The sequence below is a fragment of the Mauremys reevesii genome, linkage group 23 (assembly GCF_016161935.1).
Source record: "Mauremys reevesii isolate NIE-2019 linkage group 23, ASM1616193v1, whole genome shotgun sequence".
NCBI lineage: Eukaryota > Metazoa > Chordata > Testudines > Geoemydidae > Mauremys > Mauremys reevesii.
This window is the reverse complement of record NC_052645.1, coordinates 5,274,678-5,294,211: the sequence shown is the minus strand read 5'-3', so window position 1 is coordinate 5,294,211 and position 19,534 is coordinate 5,274,678. Positions and strand designations below refer to the sequence as shown.

General features: G+C 45.1%; 1 protein-coding gene across 4 annotated transcripts in view; it reads left to right on the top strand.

The window, feature by feature from the left end:
* HNRNPR (heterogeneous nuclear ribonucleoprotein R) overlaps positions 1–19,534 on the top strand; it is a 62,240-nt gene that overhangs the window by 30,030 nt on the left and 12,676 nt on the right. For all 4 annotated transcript variants that reach the window (XM_039511615.1, XM_039511616.1, XM_039511618.1 and 1 more), the window contains 3 exons: positions 4,312–4,488; positions 13,790–13,925; positions 19,308–19,513. In XM_039511615.1, the coding sequence (XP_039367549.1) occupies positions 4,312–4,488; positions 13,790–13,925; positions 19,308–19,513 (519 nt within the window). The remainder of the gene's footprint in view (positions 1–4,311; positions 4,489–13,789; positions 13,926–19,307; positions 19,514–19,534) is intronic.

Sequence of the window (19,534 nt, the reverse complement as noted above, 5' to 3'; positions counted from 1 at the left end):
TTTCATAATGCATTTTATTTATATAACCCTTTTGCTGATTTTTTAAAGTGTTACATAAACAGGACAGGTGAAATATTATCATGTAAAGCAACCATAAACACATGAAAAGACCTAGGTTTACAATTTATGATTAAAACTCTATCTACACAATATACATAGACATAAAATGTAAAAACTTAAATATCTTAGAAACAGTAGCCAATCAGTTGTTTTAATTGTCATATTTGAATTCAGCACATCAAAATACATAATAAATAGCACATTTTATCTCTGAAGCAGACGACTTCTCAAAAATTGTTGACCAGTGTTATGCACTATATCTATCTTAGGACTTTATCCACAAATACAAAGTTTGTTTTCAATCTAAGCACTATACCAGATGTACAGACACTCTTTTCTCAACTTGTGTATTATATAATTTTTTAACATTAGCTTTAATAAAATATTTAAATGATTGAGATTTAGAAGAGCTCTACCTCACACACCTCTGTACACGTGGGTGAGTCATGGTTTTCAGTTATAACACAGGGATAATAGCTGCTTCGCTTGGCTGTAGGAATCTTAATTCACTAAAATTTAGATTGCTTTGTCAGGTGTTCTGCAAGCATGTATGGTGTTGCTGTTTCTTGGATGGCAGGGTGATGATGCATGTGCTCACAGGAATTTGCTTTAGCTGCCAGTCTGATTTTTGTATTTTTTTTTTTACTTCATTTATAGGAAGAAACCACCAAAAAACCTGTCAGTGAACTCTACAGAAGAGATTTTTGCAAGTGCCCAGAGACTTACAAATGCCTCTGTTCACTGTTGTGGTCTATTTTCTATATTTAGAGACAAAAACAGTGCATTATAAGTACAGTGAGGCATACATGTACTCCAGTTATTGAAAGGTTGCACAAAATATGAGAAATGTTTGACTTCCAGGACCTTTCTTCCCCCTAACTTTTCCTATATCATTGGTACCACTGGCCTCAAACGTTCTGCAAATTCTTTAATTGATGAACAACTGCATTGTAGAACCTGTCAGGATATGTGTAACGTATGTTGGGGATTGATCTGGGTAGTTGGGGATGGATAGGAGTTTGCACCCAGAAGGGGTGTAGAAACTGTGTTTAGTAGGCTGGGCATGCATGTTGGGGAAAATCTTTCTCTAATTTAGTTAACCTCTATGCTCTTAACATATTCTCATAGGTACTGATGATGTGGCTAGTGCCACAGCTGATCAGGGTCTTTGCATAATAGTGTGATTTGAATACTGCTTATCTTTAATATATGGTGGTAAAAGTTTTTTGTTACTCTCTATGGCTGAAGAGTATTCTAATCATACTTGGGCTCCTTCTTGTTTGAGAAAATTAGGCAAATAATTGTTGCCTTGGGTTTTGTTAAAGGGAAATGGTCAACTTGAAAATCACACCTATTGGAATCTACCTTCTGTTAAAAGAATCCCCTATGATCCCTAAAGCTGAAGAAGATTAGAGGAAACCTTTCTCTTCTTTCACTGTCCAGTCCATTTCACAGTCTTGTTAGTCATTCACACGTCTTATCCTAGCATATGTCTAGCCAACGGCTAGGAGGTGGGATTGCTAGCTCAGGTAGACATGCACATACTAGCTCTGCTTGACCAAGAGATGGGGTTCTCACAGCAATTTTTTTTGGTGGCTTCAGAGTGCGGCCATCAACTCTTGCTGGTGACTGCGCTGACAATTTTTTCCTAAAATACTTAATTCACTTTAGGAAAAACAAATATGCACATGTCCAAATAATTGTACTTTATGTAGGGTTTTTAAACTCAGTAATAGAAATAATTTACAGTTCTCTATTTTTTTTACTGGACCAAAACAGAATACAACACAAATAAGGTACTTTGCATGATCTTGTCGTTTTGTTGGTTGGTGGTGTTTTTTTCTGCTTTTTTGGTTTCACTTTTTTCCCCTAAGACTTGCAAGCTAAGTCTTCTGCTGTGAAAAGTGATATTTGTATGTTTGTTAATATCACTTTTCACACTTACTCAGCGCCGGCAAACCATGGGACAAATTAAGCCCTGGATGGGAAGGTGGGCAGGGAGGCAGTGGAGCCCAGGGACCATGACGGGTTGTGAGCCGGGGGCTGGAGCCTGGAACCAGAGCTTGCCACTGTGGATGGAGCCCGAAGCTCCATGGCCGAAGCCTGCCTCCCCTACCCCGGGAAAGTGGGGAATTCACCAGCTGCGTGAACATCCAGGATTTGTGTCTCCGGAGGGAGGCAGGGCCCAACTGCTGCTAGTGGCCCTGGGAGAGGCTGTGGCAAGAAAAGGTCCTTGTGGCTGCATTTAGAAACACTGATATAGAGTGCTAAATATAGTGGTATGGTCACTGCAGCCATCCTGCTATATTCAGCATGGTAGCTGAAGCAGAGCTAGTGCGCATATGTCTATCTGTGCTGTTGTGTAGACATATACCCTAGGCTAAAAAGTATAACGTTAGCTAGCTCATTCTGACTGACAAAAGCTTAAGGTAGATACGACACACTGCCTCTAATATGCTGAGATGATCGAGTTTAAGCCTTGCCTTTAATTATATCAACTTAGTATGTGTTTAAAGGTACACTGCCTTAGCTAACAGCAGGTTGTCCACACTTAGACTTAATGTGATGCACAATGTCTTTTTTTAATCTTGGTCTAGATAAAGGCTGTGAGAATGTGAGGGTGGGTATGCCTGTGACTAGAGTACTTGATGTTTTTCGGTCTGCTCCTAAACCCTTGTACTTTTAAAATTGCCTTAAAAAAATTCAAGCCATGCTACTTTGATTTTTAAAAATCCATTGTTTGAAAAAGAACTTGGGTGGACAAGTGTCTGTAAATTGGTGGTAAAATCTTGATACTTCTCTGCTTAGGTATACATTGTGTGCATCTTCAAAACCGTTTTTATAATAATACTTGTGTTCGGATGCTCAGAGCTCTCAATAACATTCACCTGTGAGTAATGAATTTGTTTGATATGCGTCCAAAAGTGACTTTGGGAAATCAATCAATTTTTGAAAAATGGCTTAATTTTGAAACTTAGTTTAGGAAGAACAACATTTTAAGTTTAAGCGTCTGCCATTCACTACATTTAGCAAAAATCTGCAAAGTTGTTTTCTAAATAGTAAGTTTTATCATGGGTCTATATTTACAACTTATATCTTAACAACAAAAAATCCACCAGCCAACAAGTACAGCAAGGGTGAGAACTTGTTTCTTTTCCACAGAAGCTACTACAGTTTAGACTAGGGTGGCCAAGCTGAGCCTGAGAAGGAGCCAGAATTTACCAATGTACACTGCCAAAGAGCCATAGTAATACATCAGCAGCTCCCCACCTCCCACCCACTGGCAGCCCTGCCAATCAGTGCCTCCCCCTCCCTCCCCACACCTCCTGATCAGCTCTTTCGTGGTGTGCAGGAGGCTCTGGGGGCAAGGAGTGAGGGCACAACAGGCTCAGGGGAGGGGATGAGAAGGGGTGGAGTGCGGGCAGGGCCTGTGGCAGAGCCAGGGGTTGAGCAGTGAGCACCCCCCCGCACATTGGAAAGTTAGCACCTATAGCTCCAGCCCCGAAGTCGGTGCCTATACAAGGAGCCGCATATTAACTTCTGAAGAGCCACATGTGGGCCCCCCCCTGGTTTAGACTCAGGAAATGGAGAAGTTCAGATGTGAATAGCTATATCACCTCAGTTGTGTTTATATGTTAAACCTGTAGTGTTTTCTGTTTTTCCTTGTTAAGTACATATTTAAATCTCTGTTTTATGTGATATGTTTTAGGTTTGGATTGGTCATGTTAGTTATGAATGGCAAAGCCAGACAGACCAAAAATGGAATATCTTTGTACCAACAGTGAATGGCTTGGAAAACTGAAGGCTAAGTTCACTCTAAAAAGTTAAGGTGACCGAGCTACCCCTTTCATTGGTGCGAAAAATCCATGCCCCTGCTTGCCGTAGTTAAGCTGACCCGTCCCCCAGTGCAGATAGTGCTAGGTCAGTGGAAGAATTTCTTCCATCAACCTAGCTACTGTCTCTAGGGGAGGCGGATTAACTACTGGGATAGGAGAACTGCTCCCGTTGCTGTAGTGCTTCAGTTTAGCTACTCACTAGAGCTGCAGCTGTGCTGGCATAGCAGTTTAAATATAGGCATATCCTAATTGTGAAATGAGTCTATAATGGATAGATGGTATTACAGCCATAAGTAGGGGTTTCTTCTATAGTTCATAAAACATGCAGTGTTTATTCCCAGAGAACTTCATTTAAAATTCCAATTCCAAGTCAGAATCTGTAAAGGCTTCTAAGGAGGTTTTGTTTTCTCTCCAGGTTTTTGTTGGCAAGATTCCCAGAGACTTGTATGAGGATGAATTGGTGCCACTCTTTGAGAAGGCTGGTCCAATTTGGGATCTGCGCCTCATGATGGATCCTCTGTCTGGTCAGAACAGAGGTTATGCTTTTATTACCTTCTGTGGCAAAGACTCGGCACAAGAAGCAGTTAAACTGGTGAGTTAACTCATTCTGGACACAGCAGGTTAATAGTATTACTCCACCAGGTGTAACATACGTCTTTAAAATCCCTCCTCAAAGCTGTTCATGCAGTGAATTGCCATATGACAGTGGCTATGTGATCATTGATTGGTTACAAATTGTGCACACCTCCAGTCTGTGCTAAAACATACTGTTACTCCCTCTGCTGCCCCAACACCTTATGTACAGATACAAACATGCTTTTTCGTCCACCTGTTATGTTTGGTTTGGGGCTCTGCATCTAGGGACAGTCCTGGTACAATGAGGCTTCAGCCTGCTTGGACCTCTAAATTGTATCACAATATAAGAGTTGTAGGAAAAATAAAGTATTAGTTACTAGGTTACACCTGTGAGCAGTGACTTTCACTACCTGTTATGTCAACACAGTTCCCCGCAGTACATAGAATCCAAACTCTTCCTGGGGTTTAATTTTTTATTTATTTATTTTTTAAAGAACGCATTAGCTCAGACTTTATCCCTGGACTTGGCCGTTTCTAGAGTTCTACTCTTAGGACTGTTAAGCCCTAATCTAGACCTATAGTATCCAATCTATGGCCATGGGGACATACAAGTCATCCTTGGGGGCAACTATGTTAAGAAAACTGCAGTTTGATTCCATATTAAAAAAGTAACTTCGTTCTGGAGCTCAGGCAACATCCAGAACAGAGTAAGAGAACTGAGACCTCAGGAGAAATGGCAGACTCAGTGCCCCAATCTCCCTTTCTTCTGTCACCTAATCCTCCTCGGTACATGGCCATCTGAAGAGACAACCTCATAAGACCACAGGGCAACTTCATGTGACATTGCTGCTGTTTGCAATCAAGTTTCACTATGTGACATTTAAATTGAAGTGTCTAAATCTGCCTTCTCGCTACAGAGGGGTGGGTGGGAATACTGTCTCCTACTGCTTCCTCTGCAGTCCCAGGAGAGCTCTACTCAGCTACTTTACCTTTTCCTGCTGAGGTATAGCAGCTCTTCCTCTATATTCCTGACATCAGGGAGAGCGGGATAGATACTTGATTGACTCAGCCTGAGCCTAGAGGAACTCCTAGTAAGGGATGACTCCCCTCCCCCACAAAACCATGTGGGGCAGCCCAAGAGGGAAAGGGTGAAGACTGCTAATTGACAGCTGTTGCCAAAAGGCTATATGCCAGCTATGGAGAACTAGAATGGAAGCTGTATATTTGCCTATGACATGCCTCTCCACAGCCCAATAATATCCTCTGTACTGGGGCTACAGGATATGAGTCACAGGAACTGAATGCTTTGGTTTTATTCGCTCTTGGGTGAATCCTCAGCAGGTGACCTGCAGGTGCCTTCTGCTCTCCTTGTATTGCCTAAGTAGTCCAAATGGAGCAGAGCAGGCCAGAGAATTCATCCCACTTTGGGGGGAGGGGAGTGATTGGCCCTCAGGCTGAAAAGATTGAATACTACTGCTATATATATGTATAGCCTCTCTCCAGCTTCATCAAAACCCACTTACCCCTTTCCTAATAGGATCAACACCTGTTAACAGGGTGAGGTTTCAAGCAAACACTGGCAGCTTATTAGCCTCACTGAAAAGAACTCAGCAGTCATAATCTAAGAATTTGAACAAACATATCACTGTATAAGATTATCTTGGGCTCTTCCAGGACTCAAATTCCCAACAGGACATGCATAATTGATCTTTTCCAATAATATGGAGCTGAAATTCATAGCCCTGAGGGGCCATGAAAAGTCCAGCTTTGAAGTTAATACTTCTAAAAATCATTGTTGGCCCACTCCTGTTTCTTGTGCTGGGCCTTGAGACAGTAATTTGAAGCAAGAGAAAACATTCCTTGGGCAGGTTAGTTTAAGAAATTCCACAAAGTTCTCTCTGAAGCTGCTCAAGATATGGAAATGTTAAAATAACTCTCGGCTGTGGCTTAGTGGGCAGGTGATGGGTCACTGGTGAATGATTTATCACAGTTATCTGCGATTTATCACATGGATGTTTTCCCCAGATGTGCATTGTGTATGTATATAAATTTCAAAAGTGTGTCCTATCCAGAATTTTGAAACCCACAATGTTTGTACAGGCAGGCCTTGACTTTACAATGTTCAACTTATGACAAATAGCACCTATGTTTCTTATGAATTGACACCCCAATTCAACTTTTGACAATTGATTTTGACGGTACGAAGCTTGGTCCCACAATGGAGTGGATTGCGGTTCCGAGTTACGACATCTTGGCTCACAACACAATTTTCAGGAACCAATTGTATTGCAAGTCTGAGGACTGCCCGTATTAGTGTTTCATCTCTTTGCCAAGTATACATTCAACCATGAAACCTGCTTTTGAGAAATAAAATGTCCTTTCTGCAAGATATTGGGGGGGAAAAATCAGTCTTCGAGCTTGGTATTAACTATTATTTTTAGCAAAGATTTGAGTTTCCATTACGATTGAATTAAGATCATTAAGCTTCAAATAGTATGGGACAATGTTGACTTGTGTAGGCTTCAATCATAGGGTATGATTCTGCTTTCATTAACATCAGTGATGAATTTTTTAATGACTTCAGTGGGAGCAGTCTTGAATTAAAAAACAAAAACATAATCAACACCGTTGAAAAACAGATTCTGAGTTCACTTAAACTTCTAATAAGTTTCTATTAAATATTGTATTATGAATCACTCTATTTGTATTGAAACCAAATTTTCAAATGAATTTGGATCAAATATTAATCCCTTCAATAAACTGTTCTTTGAGTTCTTTCTCATTACAATTCCATTCTAGGTGTGCGCGTGCGCAGTCATCAGATTTTTGCCAATCTGTAAGTTTGGCTGTGGTGCCCCCTTAAGTGCTGCACCCATGCGCTGGTATATCCGGCGCCGCTGGCCCTACACCCTCTCAGTTCCTTCTTACCACCCGTGGTGGTCAGTCAGAGCACCTGTCCTTGCTTGACAAGGACTAGCGTTTTTCCTCCCTTGGTCTTTGTGCCCTGAGGCCTTGTATATAGTTATCCTTAGTACTTAATACTAAGTACCTGTTAATAGTTAAGAGTCCAGGGGGTGCCCCAGTCTCCTGGTTTCAAGCCCTGCACAGACTGAAACAGGCCTGCGCCTGTTAGTGACTCTCATGGCAGTTGTCTTTGATGTGTGCCTTGAGACAAGTGCTGTATCTGCAAGAACTTTCAGCCTCGTCCGCAAAAAGCATGGAACATTTGGCTCCGGGCTCTCCTTATGGAGTCCATCTGCGCCTCCTCGGCATGAGTCACCAAGCACCTCGGCATCGGTAAAAAGTACACCGGCACTGGGCTTTTCCCAGCATCACTCCCTGTCACCAATACCGAAAAAGAAGACGCAGAAGCACGGCTCCCCAGTGTCAGTGAAGAAAAGCCAGGGGACTGCAGGCAAAGGAACTGCCTTGGGCCATCCACTCACTCGGCACCCCACAGTTGGCTTTCTCCAGCAGGGGCCGTTAGCCCAGTAAAAGGTCCTCCTCTGACTCCTGTGAGCAGTACTGGACCATCTTCCTTGCAGGCACCAATGCCAACACATGCTCCCCAGGCATTGAAGGAGCACAGGCCTCCGCCCGCACAGCAGGTGCCAGAAGCTTCTGTGAAGGCTCCCCAAGAGGGCGCCGCAGATTTCCCCGGGACAACAGCGTGCTCTCCTCCACCACACCGATGCACACCGGAGCCTCCGTCCAGGCCAGCAGATGCTTGCGGTTGGTCACTGGCACCACGGTCTCTGTCACCTTCGCACCAATGCAGTTCGCCAAGAGGAAGGTGCTGTTCCCTCTACTACCAGCACCGATTGCCATGCTGCAGGTCATCTTCTCATTGCCAATCGCTGATGCCGTGGCAATGTTCTCCTTCCCGCCTCCGGTCCCCTCTGGCACTGACACAGGTCTCCATGGTGTGGGTACTGGCCCCCCCATGTAGGGCACCAGTCACTGTTATCGGTGGTCTCAAGGCAGACTTGGCCATCTAAAGCCCCTCCGTGGTCTCCAGAAGGAGGTTACTCTGGAACAGAGGGTCACTTCAGCCCATTGCCTAGACCCCAGAGGCAGGAATGGGTTACCGATCCGGCATTGACAGCGCAAAGGCAATGGCAGCCGGGTCAGTGGCCCGTGCAGTGGCCTTGTTGGAATGCATGGGGGGTTCATAGCAATTACTGGACCTTTTCATAGGCTCCTCCCTCAGAGCAACCGGCACCGATGGCACTGAGCTTGGAACCAGAGACACACCCAGAAGCTGAGACTCAGGAGGTGGTCCCCACCCCAAGCCACCCTCCCCGACAGAGGAGGACCAGGGCCCCCCTCTGGTGGGACAGTCATAACCTTCATCCCTGGACGAGGTGGTTGCAGGACCCTCCACGGCCAGCATGCCCGACTTTTTCAGGACCACCAGGCCTTGCTCCGGTGGGTGCCCGAGAACTTGTGCATCGATGTGAAGGAGGCGGTCGAACAGGTGGACACTTTATTCAGTGTCCTGTCGGCCTCTACCCTGATTTGTGTGGTGAATGATGAGGTCCTCAAAATTGCCAAGGCCATCTGGCAAACACACTCTCTCCTCCATCCTTCCCACCTCAGAATGGGTCAAAAATAAGTACCTTGTCCTGGCCAAAAGTTTTAAGTATCTTTTTTTTTTTTTTTTAGTTTTGAGTATACCCCCCTTCCCCCTGGCTCGCTAGTGGTCTCCTTGGCCAATGAAAAGGGAAAAACAGGGGCCATTACCTTTCTTTAATGGCCTCCTCCCCTACTGTTCAGCCTAGTTGTGGCTCACATCGGATTGCGGGTCCTGGACATAATATTTTGGGGCTATACCCTGCAATTTATGGCCACCTCTCCTCTCCCCCTCCACCCCCAACTTCCCTGTCCCTCTTCATGGACCCTTCTCATGAGCACCTACTTGTTCAGGAGGTCGAGAACCTTCTGTGCCTGGGGGCAGTAGAAGAGGTTCCTCGGGGCATGAGAGGAAAAGGGTTCTACTCCTGGTACTTCCTAATACCAAAGGCAAAAGGGGGCCTCAGACCCATCCTGGGCCTGCGTCGCTTCAACAAGTCTCTCAAGAAACTGAAGTTTTGCATGGTTTCCCTGGCTTCTATCATCCCCTCCCTGGATGCAGGAGATTGGTTTGCTGCTCTCAACTTGAAGGACACTTATTTCCACTCTTCTAGATTCCCGGGCCACAGGTGTTTCCTCCGGTTTATGATGGGAGGGCGCCGTTTCCAGTTCACAGCGCTACCCTTTGGCCCTGAGGGTGTTCATAAAATGTGTGGCACCAGTGGTGGCTTACCTCAGACATTGAGGGAGCTATCTGTTTCAGTACCTCAGCGACTGGTTCATCAAGGGGGCAGATCTCCAGAACAGGTACAGAGAAGCCTCGAACTGGTGCATTCCACCTCTCGCCACCTGGACCTGTTGATAAACATGGAAAAGTCAACGTTAACGCCTGTCTAATGCATAGAGTACATCAGAACAGTTCTTGACTCCAGGTGATCCAGGGCCTGCCTTCCAGAAGAACGCTTTCAGGCCTTGTCATCCCTGATTTGTCTGATAAGGGACCACCTGCTCACTACGGGCCACATCTGCCTACACCTGTGGGGTCAAATGGCCACTTGCACGTACGTGGTTTCTCACTCTCAGCTAGATCTACGGCCTCTCCAAGTGTGGCTGGCCTCGGTCTATACCCCAAACAAACATGCTCTGCACTGGATGGTCAGAGTACCGAACCACATCATACTGTCTCTGCGCTGCGTGGTTGGCTCTCTGATCGGTGCTCCAGGTGATCCCCTTCGCAGTTCTGTCCCCATTTCTAACCCTGGTCTCTGACTCATTGGATTTGGGGTGAACTTCACACACAGGGCTGCTGGCTGCAGGATAACTTAGCCCACCATATCAATGTGAGGGTGCTTAGGGCAGTCCTCTGGCCTGCCAGGCGTTCTTGCCCCACTTGAGAGGCAAAGTGGTGCAGGTCCTGATGGACAATACAGCCACAATGTATTACATCAGCAGGCAGGGAGGTACCAGATCCTCAACCCTTTGTCAGGAGGTGCTCAGCCTTTGGGACTTCTGCGTGCAGCATACCATCCATCTGGTTGTTGCTCACCTACCCAGCTCCAGGAACCTCCTGGCAGATCAGATCTATAGGACTGTCTCATCTCTCCATGAATGGTCTCTCCATCCCCGTGGTTGACATAATCTCCCAAAGGTGGGGAACTCCCCAGGTGGACTTGTTTGTGTCCAGACAGAACAGGAAGTGCTACAAGTTCTTTTCCATCCAGGGTCTGAACAGCCTCCACCTTTGGTTGGGGGTGCTCATGTATGCCTTTCCACCGGTGCTGTTAATCCACAGAGTCCTGGTGAAAGTCAAGCAGGGCAGAGCAAGGGTTATCCTCATGGCCCCATCAGCACTGGTTCAGCATGCTGTTGGATCTTTCGGCAGTTACCCCTCTTCCCTGCCTCTTCAGCTGGACTTGCTTTTTCAGAACCATGGCAACCCGCTGCATCCGAACCTGACAGCGTGGCCCTTGCATGGCTAAGCGCAGAACAGGCATGCTTGGTTTTGGTCCAGCAGGTTTTGTCGGGCAGCAGAAAGCCCTCAGGGCGCTCTACCTGGCAAAGTGGAAGCAGTTCGCATGCTGGGCTTTGGAGCAGCATCTTCAGGCCTAGCTGCAGGATGTCTTGGACTACTTGTTGCATCTCAAGCTTAAAGGGTAGTCCCATCTTCCATCAAGATCCACCTGGCAGCCATCTTGGCATTGCATCCTCCACTCCAGGGCAGGTCTCTTTGGCCTATGAGGGCAAGGTTTTTAAAGGGCCTGGAGCACCTCTGTCCACATGTCTGGGACCCTGTCCCTCCCTGGGACTTGACCCTTGTGCTGTGCAGGCTCATGGGGAGTGTCCCCTTCCCCTCTCTGGTTCAGCTCAAGAAGTTGATTGCGTAGGCTGCTCTGCTGCTGGTGGTTGTTTCTTGAACAACGTGATCAGCAACTGTCGCTGTTGTCATTTGAGCTGCTCAAACATTTCTTGATACAGTCTCAAATAGTCCGTAATACTATGTGATTTTGAGGCTTCGTTCCATAGAGGGGTCATATTCAGAAATTAAATCATGCAGGTGTTTCGCTGCTTGGAACACTTCAACAAATTTATGAAGATTTCAACTTGCTGGCTCTTCCTGTTGTCATCTGCGTTTTCTGTAGATGATTTTATCAGTTCCTCTAACTCTTCATTAGTCAATGTTTCTCTGTGGCCCTCAATTAATTCTTCAATTTCTTCCTCAAGGATATCGACAAAGCCATCACCACCCACTTGACTGGCCACCTGAACAGTGCGTTTCACTTCTTTGTCAATGGTTGGGAAACCCTTAAAATCATTGACATTTTTTTCCATAAGTTTTGCCAACATGCATTGAATGTTCAGGCTTGATTGCATCCATTGCCTGTTTAATATAAGTGATGCAGTTGGCAATGTTGAAGGATTTCCAACACTCCATCACATTAAGATTGGGATCAGCATCCATAGTGCTACATATCTGTGAGAATGTAAGCCTCATGTACGTGGCCTTGAAACAGCGAATCACACCTTGGTCGAGAGGATGGAGGTGGTATTGGGGGGGGAGAAAGGTGACTTCAACATCATTATATGCAAACCAGAGTGCCATAGGGTGGCCAGGACTATTGTCTACGATTAGTAACACTTTAAAGTCAAGTCCTTTCTCTTCGAGGTACCGCTTGACTTCTGGAATGACACACTTGTGCAGCCAATCCAGAAATAATGCTGCCATCACCCAAGCCTTTTTATTTGATTGCCAGAACACAGGCAGGAGACTTTTGTTCTTGCCTTTTAGGGCACGGGGATTTGCAGCCCTGTAGAGCAAGCCTAGCTTTATTAAATGTCCAGCCGCATTGCCACAAAACAACACAGTCACACGGTCTTTAGCTGCTTTGAAGCTAGAGGCTTGTCTTTCTGATTTTGAAATGTAAGTGTGGTTGGACTCTTCTGGAAAAAAATACCCAGTCTCGTCAGCATTAAAAACTTGTTCCGGAAGATAGCCCTTTTCTTCTATGATTTTCTTTAATTGTTCAGGGTAGGCTTTTGCTGCCTCTTCATTGGAAGATGCAGCTTCACCAGTAGTCTGCACGTTTTTGAAGTTGAAGCAGTTCCTAAAACTGTTAAGCCAACTTTGGCTGGCTTTGAATTCCTTCTCATCAGAAGGCTGTCCGTCTTCGGCAGGAGGTTTGAACAGCACGTAGAGGCTAGGAGCCTTTTCTCACAACGCGTTGCCATTGATAGGCACTCGTTTACGGTTCATGTCTTCCAGCCATAAGTTTAATGCCTTTTCAGTCTTCACTAAAGTCTTATCACACACCTGGCTCGTCACCTTAGCAGTTATTGGAGCACTTGATGCCACGGCTTGACTAATTTCTCTCTCTCGAATCTTGATGGTACGGATGCTAGATTCGTTGCGGCCATATTTACGCGCCATGTTGGAGACCGACATACTGTCTCCCAATAAGTCCAACACAGCCAGTTTTTCCTCCAGCGTTGGAACGATCACTATTGCTTCGGTTGAGCACCAGATGAAGTAGTTGGCTTGCATTTAGGGGCCGTGTTGTACAAAAAATATGTATCTTTGAACACTAGAATCGCACTCAGGGAGGTGAGATGCTCACACTGAGAGGCACATGGGAACTGAGACCGACTGAGGGAACAGCAGATTCACGTCTCCCAACTTATGCTCACTCCGGGGCATATGCTCATTGGGTGGAATTGCCAGCACTATTCACAGATATCTTATGATTTTTCTTTTTTCTGCCGAGCGCGTATAGTTGAATTAGCGTAAGTTAAATGCACGTATGCTGCAACTCCCAACCTTATGTTGTTGTGTTTGCACCCTCAAGACTGTTTCATAATTTAATTGATTTGATTCTGTTTCACATCAGGCTAATATAACTGGTGTGTGTATTCTGGTGGCAGCCACAATATTCAGGATACTTTCCAGGTGCAGGAAAAAATTTCTTTTGGCCTAAGAAGAAAAGCAGCATATGAAGGGCAATGTGGAAAGAAATGCTATCAAAATATAGCTTTGTCTTGTGGCTTTTCAGAACTTTTCAGTAAGCTCACGAATTCTGGCCAATATAGCATGATTTCTATTACAATATAAAATCTAAAATTGTGTGTGTGTGATATAAAATTCCCTAATAGAGATGTTAAGTTAATAATTTTGGCTATCTATCCTTTTGATCCATATTGAATTAAGGAGTTAAAACTGAAATATACTAGTGGCATCTCTTCATATTCCCCAGTGTGACAACTATGAAATCCGTCCTGGGAAACACCTTGGAGTGTGCATCTCTGTGGCGAACAACAGACTGTTTGTTGGATCAATTCCAAAGAACAAGACCAAGGAAAACATATTGGAAGAGTTCAGTAAAGTCACAGGTAAAGAGCTTCTGCTTAACAAAGAGTTTGTATGGGTAAAAAATTAGTGCCAGAAATTAACTTTCATAGCACGATAGCAACTGATAGTAAATTTTAAATGCCAGTGATAATGAAAGATGACTTCCAAATGGAGTTCCAGGTTCATTGCTGGTGGGAAGTACCATAGGCTTTATGAACTTCCAGATTGATAGCCTGTATGAAAGGTTCATATTTCTTTTACATTCACCATTCTCTACCTGCTGTGCATTCTAGATGTGACTGCTAACAAAACTTTTTATATGGGGGGAAACTGAGCATCAGAAACTAACTTTTAAAAGGCCAAGCTCAGTTTTTTGAAATACTTCTTTATTTTTATTTTTTTTAATTATTAAACAAAGTGAGTGGGGAGGAGCTGGGTCAGTTAGAATTGATCTACCTTTAAATAAAACTTATTTTTATTCTGGGTGACTTTGAGTGGTCAAACTCAGATCTTATAACAGAGGGAGAGGCTCTGGGGCAGCCTCTAAAGATGGACCATCTGGTGAAGAATGTCATGGAAGCAGCACCTAGAGTCAATTGAGAGGTTGGAGGGAATGATCAAGCAACTTTTTGGCCCACAAAATATGGAGTTGGTGAGGGGTGGGAGTAGCTGCGTCAGGTACCAGTGCTAACCCCATTTGTTTTCTTTCCCCCCTCCCCCCCCCCCCCAAATCATAAGCAGAGGTTATGAGGAGAAAGCAACCCACCATCACAAAGCTGGAGAAGATGCAGGGAGAGTTGGTGCAGAATTATTGCTCTCTTGCAATTCTCCTGCAGGAAGGGAATGTCCCAGTGCTTCCTTACTAGGGTACCAAGTTATAAGAACTACAGGGAGCAGAGAGGAAAAGAGTTGAGTCTGCCCCGCCCAGCCTCTGACTCTGAAAAAAAAGAGAGAGATGGGGAAAGGATCCCTTGAATTCTCTTCTGGGACAGAAGGGATTGGCATGTTAAGTATTTTTTCAGAAATGAAGAAAATATAAGACAAAAGGTAGAAACTAAAATTGATATTGTATTGGAGTTTTTCATGTTTGTTTGGTGCAGCTTGGATTGATACACAGAATACATAGACTTCAGAAGTAGGATGATTAAGTATTTTGAGAGAGGCTCCCACACGATGCTTTTTATTGTAGGGGAAGCTTCCTTGACCTGAAAACCATGAACTTCTACCAACTGCTGTTTGTTTATATTTCCATGTATGTCCCCACCCTTGATATTGGCCTGAATTGAGACCCAAACTGTATCAGCCAGCCAAGTATGTACCCTATCACACTCTAATGCAGTGGTGGGCAACCTGCAGCCCATCAGGGTAATCTGCTGGCAGGCAATGAGACAGTTTGTTTACATTGACCATCCACAGGCTCGGCCGCCCGCAGCTCCTAGTGGCCACGGTTCGCTGTTCCCGGCTAATGGAAACCGCAGGAACTGACAGCCAGCGCGTGCCACTTCCTGCAGCTCCTATTGGCCGGGAATGGCGAATCATGGCCACTGGGAACTGTGGGCAGCTGTGCCTTCCAGACGGTCAATGTAAACAAACTGTCGCGCGGCCCGTCAGCGGATTACCCTGCCGGGGCGCAGGTTGCCTACCATTGCTCTAATGCAAAACCTTAATGATGACCTAGGTAATATTAAGGCAGATTAACAGACTGCATAGATGTGGTGTCATACTTTTGCATCAACACAGTTCTGTGTTAGAATACAGGTTGGAAGCTGGGATATATGTTGCTTTTCAGTATCTGCTGGGGAATGGAAGTGAAAGTCCTATGGACTCCTGAATTGTGTGACCAGCTGAGCTGTAATGCAGCGTGGAAGTGTCAAGGAATGCAGGAGACTCTTCCTTTAAGGATTTGAATGGGTCAGATGCATCACGTTGCAACCTTAACTGTCACTAAATGTTTTGTTAATAATGTCCAATTCAGGGCTGAAATGGAATATTCTATACATCATATGCCCCATCCTCCTATCCACTTTTAACAATTAATAGGTCTGGTGTGCAGAATCCAGGAAGGTGGATCTGATGTATGGGAGTGGTGTGTAGGGTTGGGTTGGGTTTTTTTAGTTCCAATTTCTGATAAACTGACTTTTGTGTGTGGGTAAATTGTGTTCATGTATCTGATGGTCTTACAGAGGTACTTGGATGCACTTAGTTCAGTGTTCAGCTGTTGAGTCTGCAGAGACTTGATGGAAACATGTTGAGAGGTGGCTTGTTCACTGTATGGGTACTTGCACATGGAAAAGATGTGGTAATGCAGAGCTTTTTAATCTTGGTGATAGAGGCATAACAAAATCATATGGTTGCAGGGTGGATTTGATTTAAATCAGTTTGATTTAAATCATGATTTAAATCACTAGTCAGGAAGACTCTAATCATGGTTTTCTACTTAAAGTGCATTCTTGTTGGTTGTTATAACCTTAATACACCTCTACCTCGATATAAGGCAGATTCACATACAAGGCAGTAAAGCTCCACTCCACCAGCTCTCAGCTGTGGCGCTTCGCTTCCCGCCACAGGTGAGTGCGGAGGGTGTCCTTTCCCCAACCTCCTTGATATAAGGTGACCCAATATAAGGCAGGTTCTCATACTTGGCAGTAAAGCTCTGAGGGTGCCGGGCCAAGGGGTTCGATAAGGGGCAGAGGATCTCGGGGGCGGTCAGGGGCTTCCCCACCCCCAGGAGCTGTGGGAGGGCACTTTTGGGGGCCCACAGTCCCAGAGTGGCCCAGGGGATTAGCAGGGGCCCCACTCTGCTTCCCTGGCCTCGGCCCCAGCCGTGTTGCTCAGGGGAGGGGGTTTGGGGGAAGGGATCCCCCCGCACTCACCAGCAGCGGCGGAAGCGGAGCAGCCCAACCTGCTCCACTCCGCCAGCTCCCAGCCTCAGTGCTCCGCTTCCTGCCGCAGGTGAGTATGGGGGGCATCCTTTCCCCAACCTCTCTGTACTCACCTGCGGCAGGAAGCGGAGCAACATGGCCCCAACCCGCTCTACTCTGCTAGCTCCCAGCTGTGGGGCTCCACTTCCTGTCGGGCAGGTGAGTGCAGGACCTTTCCCCAGCCGCCCCCCCAGCGACACGGCTGGGGCCGCGTTGCTCTGCTTCCTGCCACAGGTGAGTGCGGAGGGGCATCCTTTCCCCAACCTCCCTGCTCTCACTGGCAGCGGGAAGCGCATGGCTAGGAGGTGGTGGAGTGGAGCGGGCTGGGCCTGGGCTGTTCTGCTTCCCACCGCTGCCAGTGGGTTCCTGTCAGAGGGCAGGGGGGCGATGGATAGGGGTTGGAGCAGTCAGGGGACAGTGGGGTTTGGTAGGGGGTGGGGTCCTGGGGGTGATTAGCAACAGGGGTCTCTGGAGGGGGCGGTCAGGGAACAAGGATCGGGGAGGGGGGTAAAGCAAGTTTGATATAACATGGTCTCACCTATAACGCAGTGAGTTGTTTGTTTTTTTGTCTCCTGAGGACTGCGTTATATCGGGGTAGAGGTGTACATATTCTTCACAACTCAGATATAGGTTTCATTTTTAAAAGGTACACACTATGTTTTTAAACAGTGATTTATTTTGAAGACTTTTCAGATTAGTTTTACAGATATATCAGAAAATGAATGATTGTTTATTTCATTTACCAAAGGTAATTGGGAGGTGACCTATCTACTTCAGTGACTTCATAAATATCTCCAATTCAACATTGCTATTTGGAGGATTTTCTTGCCATCCTGTATTAGGAGGAGAACATCACCAGACAGACATTTAAATTATTTTATTTAACTAAAACAACAGCATTAAGAATTCTGGATTTTTTTCTTCAACAGCAAACATATAATTTTTTAACAAAACAAGCATGTGTCCCTCGCCTCTCACACTTATCTCCAGACTTCTTCATGTCCAGATCTATTCTGCCCCCAACAATCTTCGATTCATTGAACTCTTTGAAATTTTGCACTTAGAGGTAAGGGATTGACTCTGTGTACACAAATTTGCAGAGGGACAGTAGAGTTGAGGTCTGTTATTTCTCACCTCTATATATTTTTTAAAAACATTTTTGCTGTTAACAAGCATGTTACCTCTGCAGACACACATCCACAGTTTGAGAACTGCAAAACTAAGGATCTCTGATGGCCTCTTCTAGACTGAGCACTGAGTTTCATTGGGTAGACAGAAAGATTAACCTAAATAATCTATACAGAAGCCTGTGGAATGCCATAAAATTGGGTCCCTAATCTGTGAACTATTGGAACTCATTTACAAAACTTTTCCTAAACATTACATGCATATATTGTCTAATACTGTAGAATTAGAATTTATAATCCCTATTACATTATAGCTCAAAGATATCTCATCATGGATCTTAATTTAAAACAATCTTTAGATAAGTTTTTTTCCCCACAAAAAGCATTTTATCAAAAACAGATTTAAATAAAAAAAAATTGATTTTTATCCACCCTGCCTGGGTCTAAAGTTGAAGATGCACAAATTCAACCCTGAAATGCTGTAGTTTCCTAGTAGCCCGAGTGATCAAATAGTGGAACACTTTACCTGATAAGGTGGTGGACTCTTGTATGCTTTAAGATTAGAGAACTTCCTGAAATACATGTTTTAATCCAGTTTATGGGAGAGGTTTTGTGGCCTGTGTGCTGGAGTTGGGCTGGATAGTCATAGCGGTCTCTTATCTGACTTGGGAATCTGTGAATTCCTCTCATCATCCCCTTCCCTTGTAGGGTTTGGGGGATAATGAGACTGGCTGCATTTCCCTCAAAATCCTCATAACACTTGTAGCTCTGTATTATGATAACTATATAATCTGATCTCATGCCTCAGATGGCTGCCTGCAGGGGTCAGGAAGGATTTTTTTATCCCCCAATACCCAATTGTAATATGGATTTTTCTCTCCTTCTGAAGCATCAGATCTGCCATGGGTAGAGATGGACAGGGTGGGCCAGTGCCCTTGAGATGGTATAGAAAATTCTGTCTTAGATGCCTGGCTGGTGTCTTGCTCCTATGGTCAGGATCTAATCGATTGCCAGTTTTTTTGGTTGGGAAGGAATCTTCTCCAAGTCGGATTGGCAGGTACCTTGGTGGGTTTTTTGGTCTTCCCCTGAAGCATTGATCTTCATTTTCGCTTACCTCACCTAATAAATTCCCTGTCATTGCTGGGGCCTCAAGCATTGGTGGCACCTCGGTTTCTCCTGTTTTCTCCATGTGGCATATACCAATTCAGTATCCTGAGGAATAAAATGCTTTGGTTTTAACTGAAGTTGCTGGGCTCAGTGCAGGGGTATTTGGGTGGAATTTGTCTGAGATATACAGGAGATCAGACCTAGATAATTTAATGGTTCCTTCTGGCCTTAAATTTTATGAAACTATATCCAGCTGTTGGTTTTACAGAGGGTTTGGTTGATGTAATCCTTTATCATCAACCTGATGATAAGAAGAAGAACCGGGGATTCTGCTTCCTGGAATATGAAGATCACAAGTCTGCAGCACAAGCTCGACGTCGGTTGATGAGTGGGAAAGTAAAAGTCTGGGGAAATGTTGTGACTGTGGAATGGGCTGACCCTGTAGAGGAACCAGATCCAGAAGTCATGGCAAAGGTAGGGATGGCAGAGCTACTC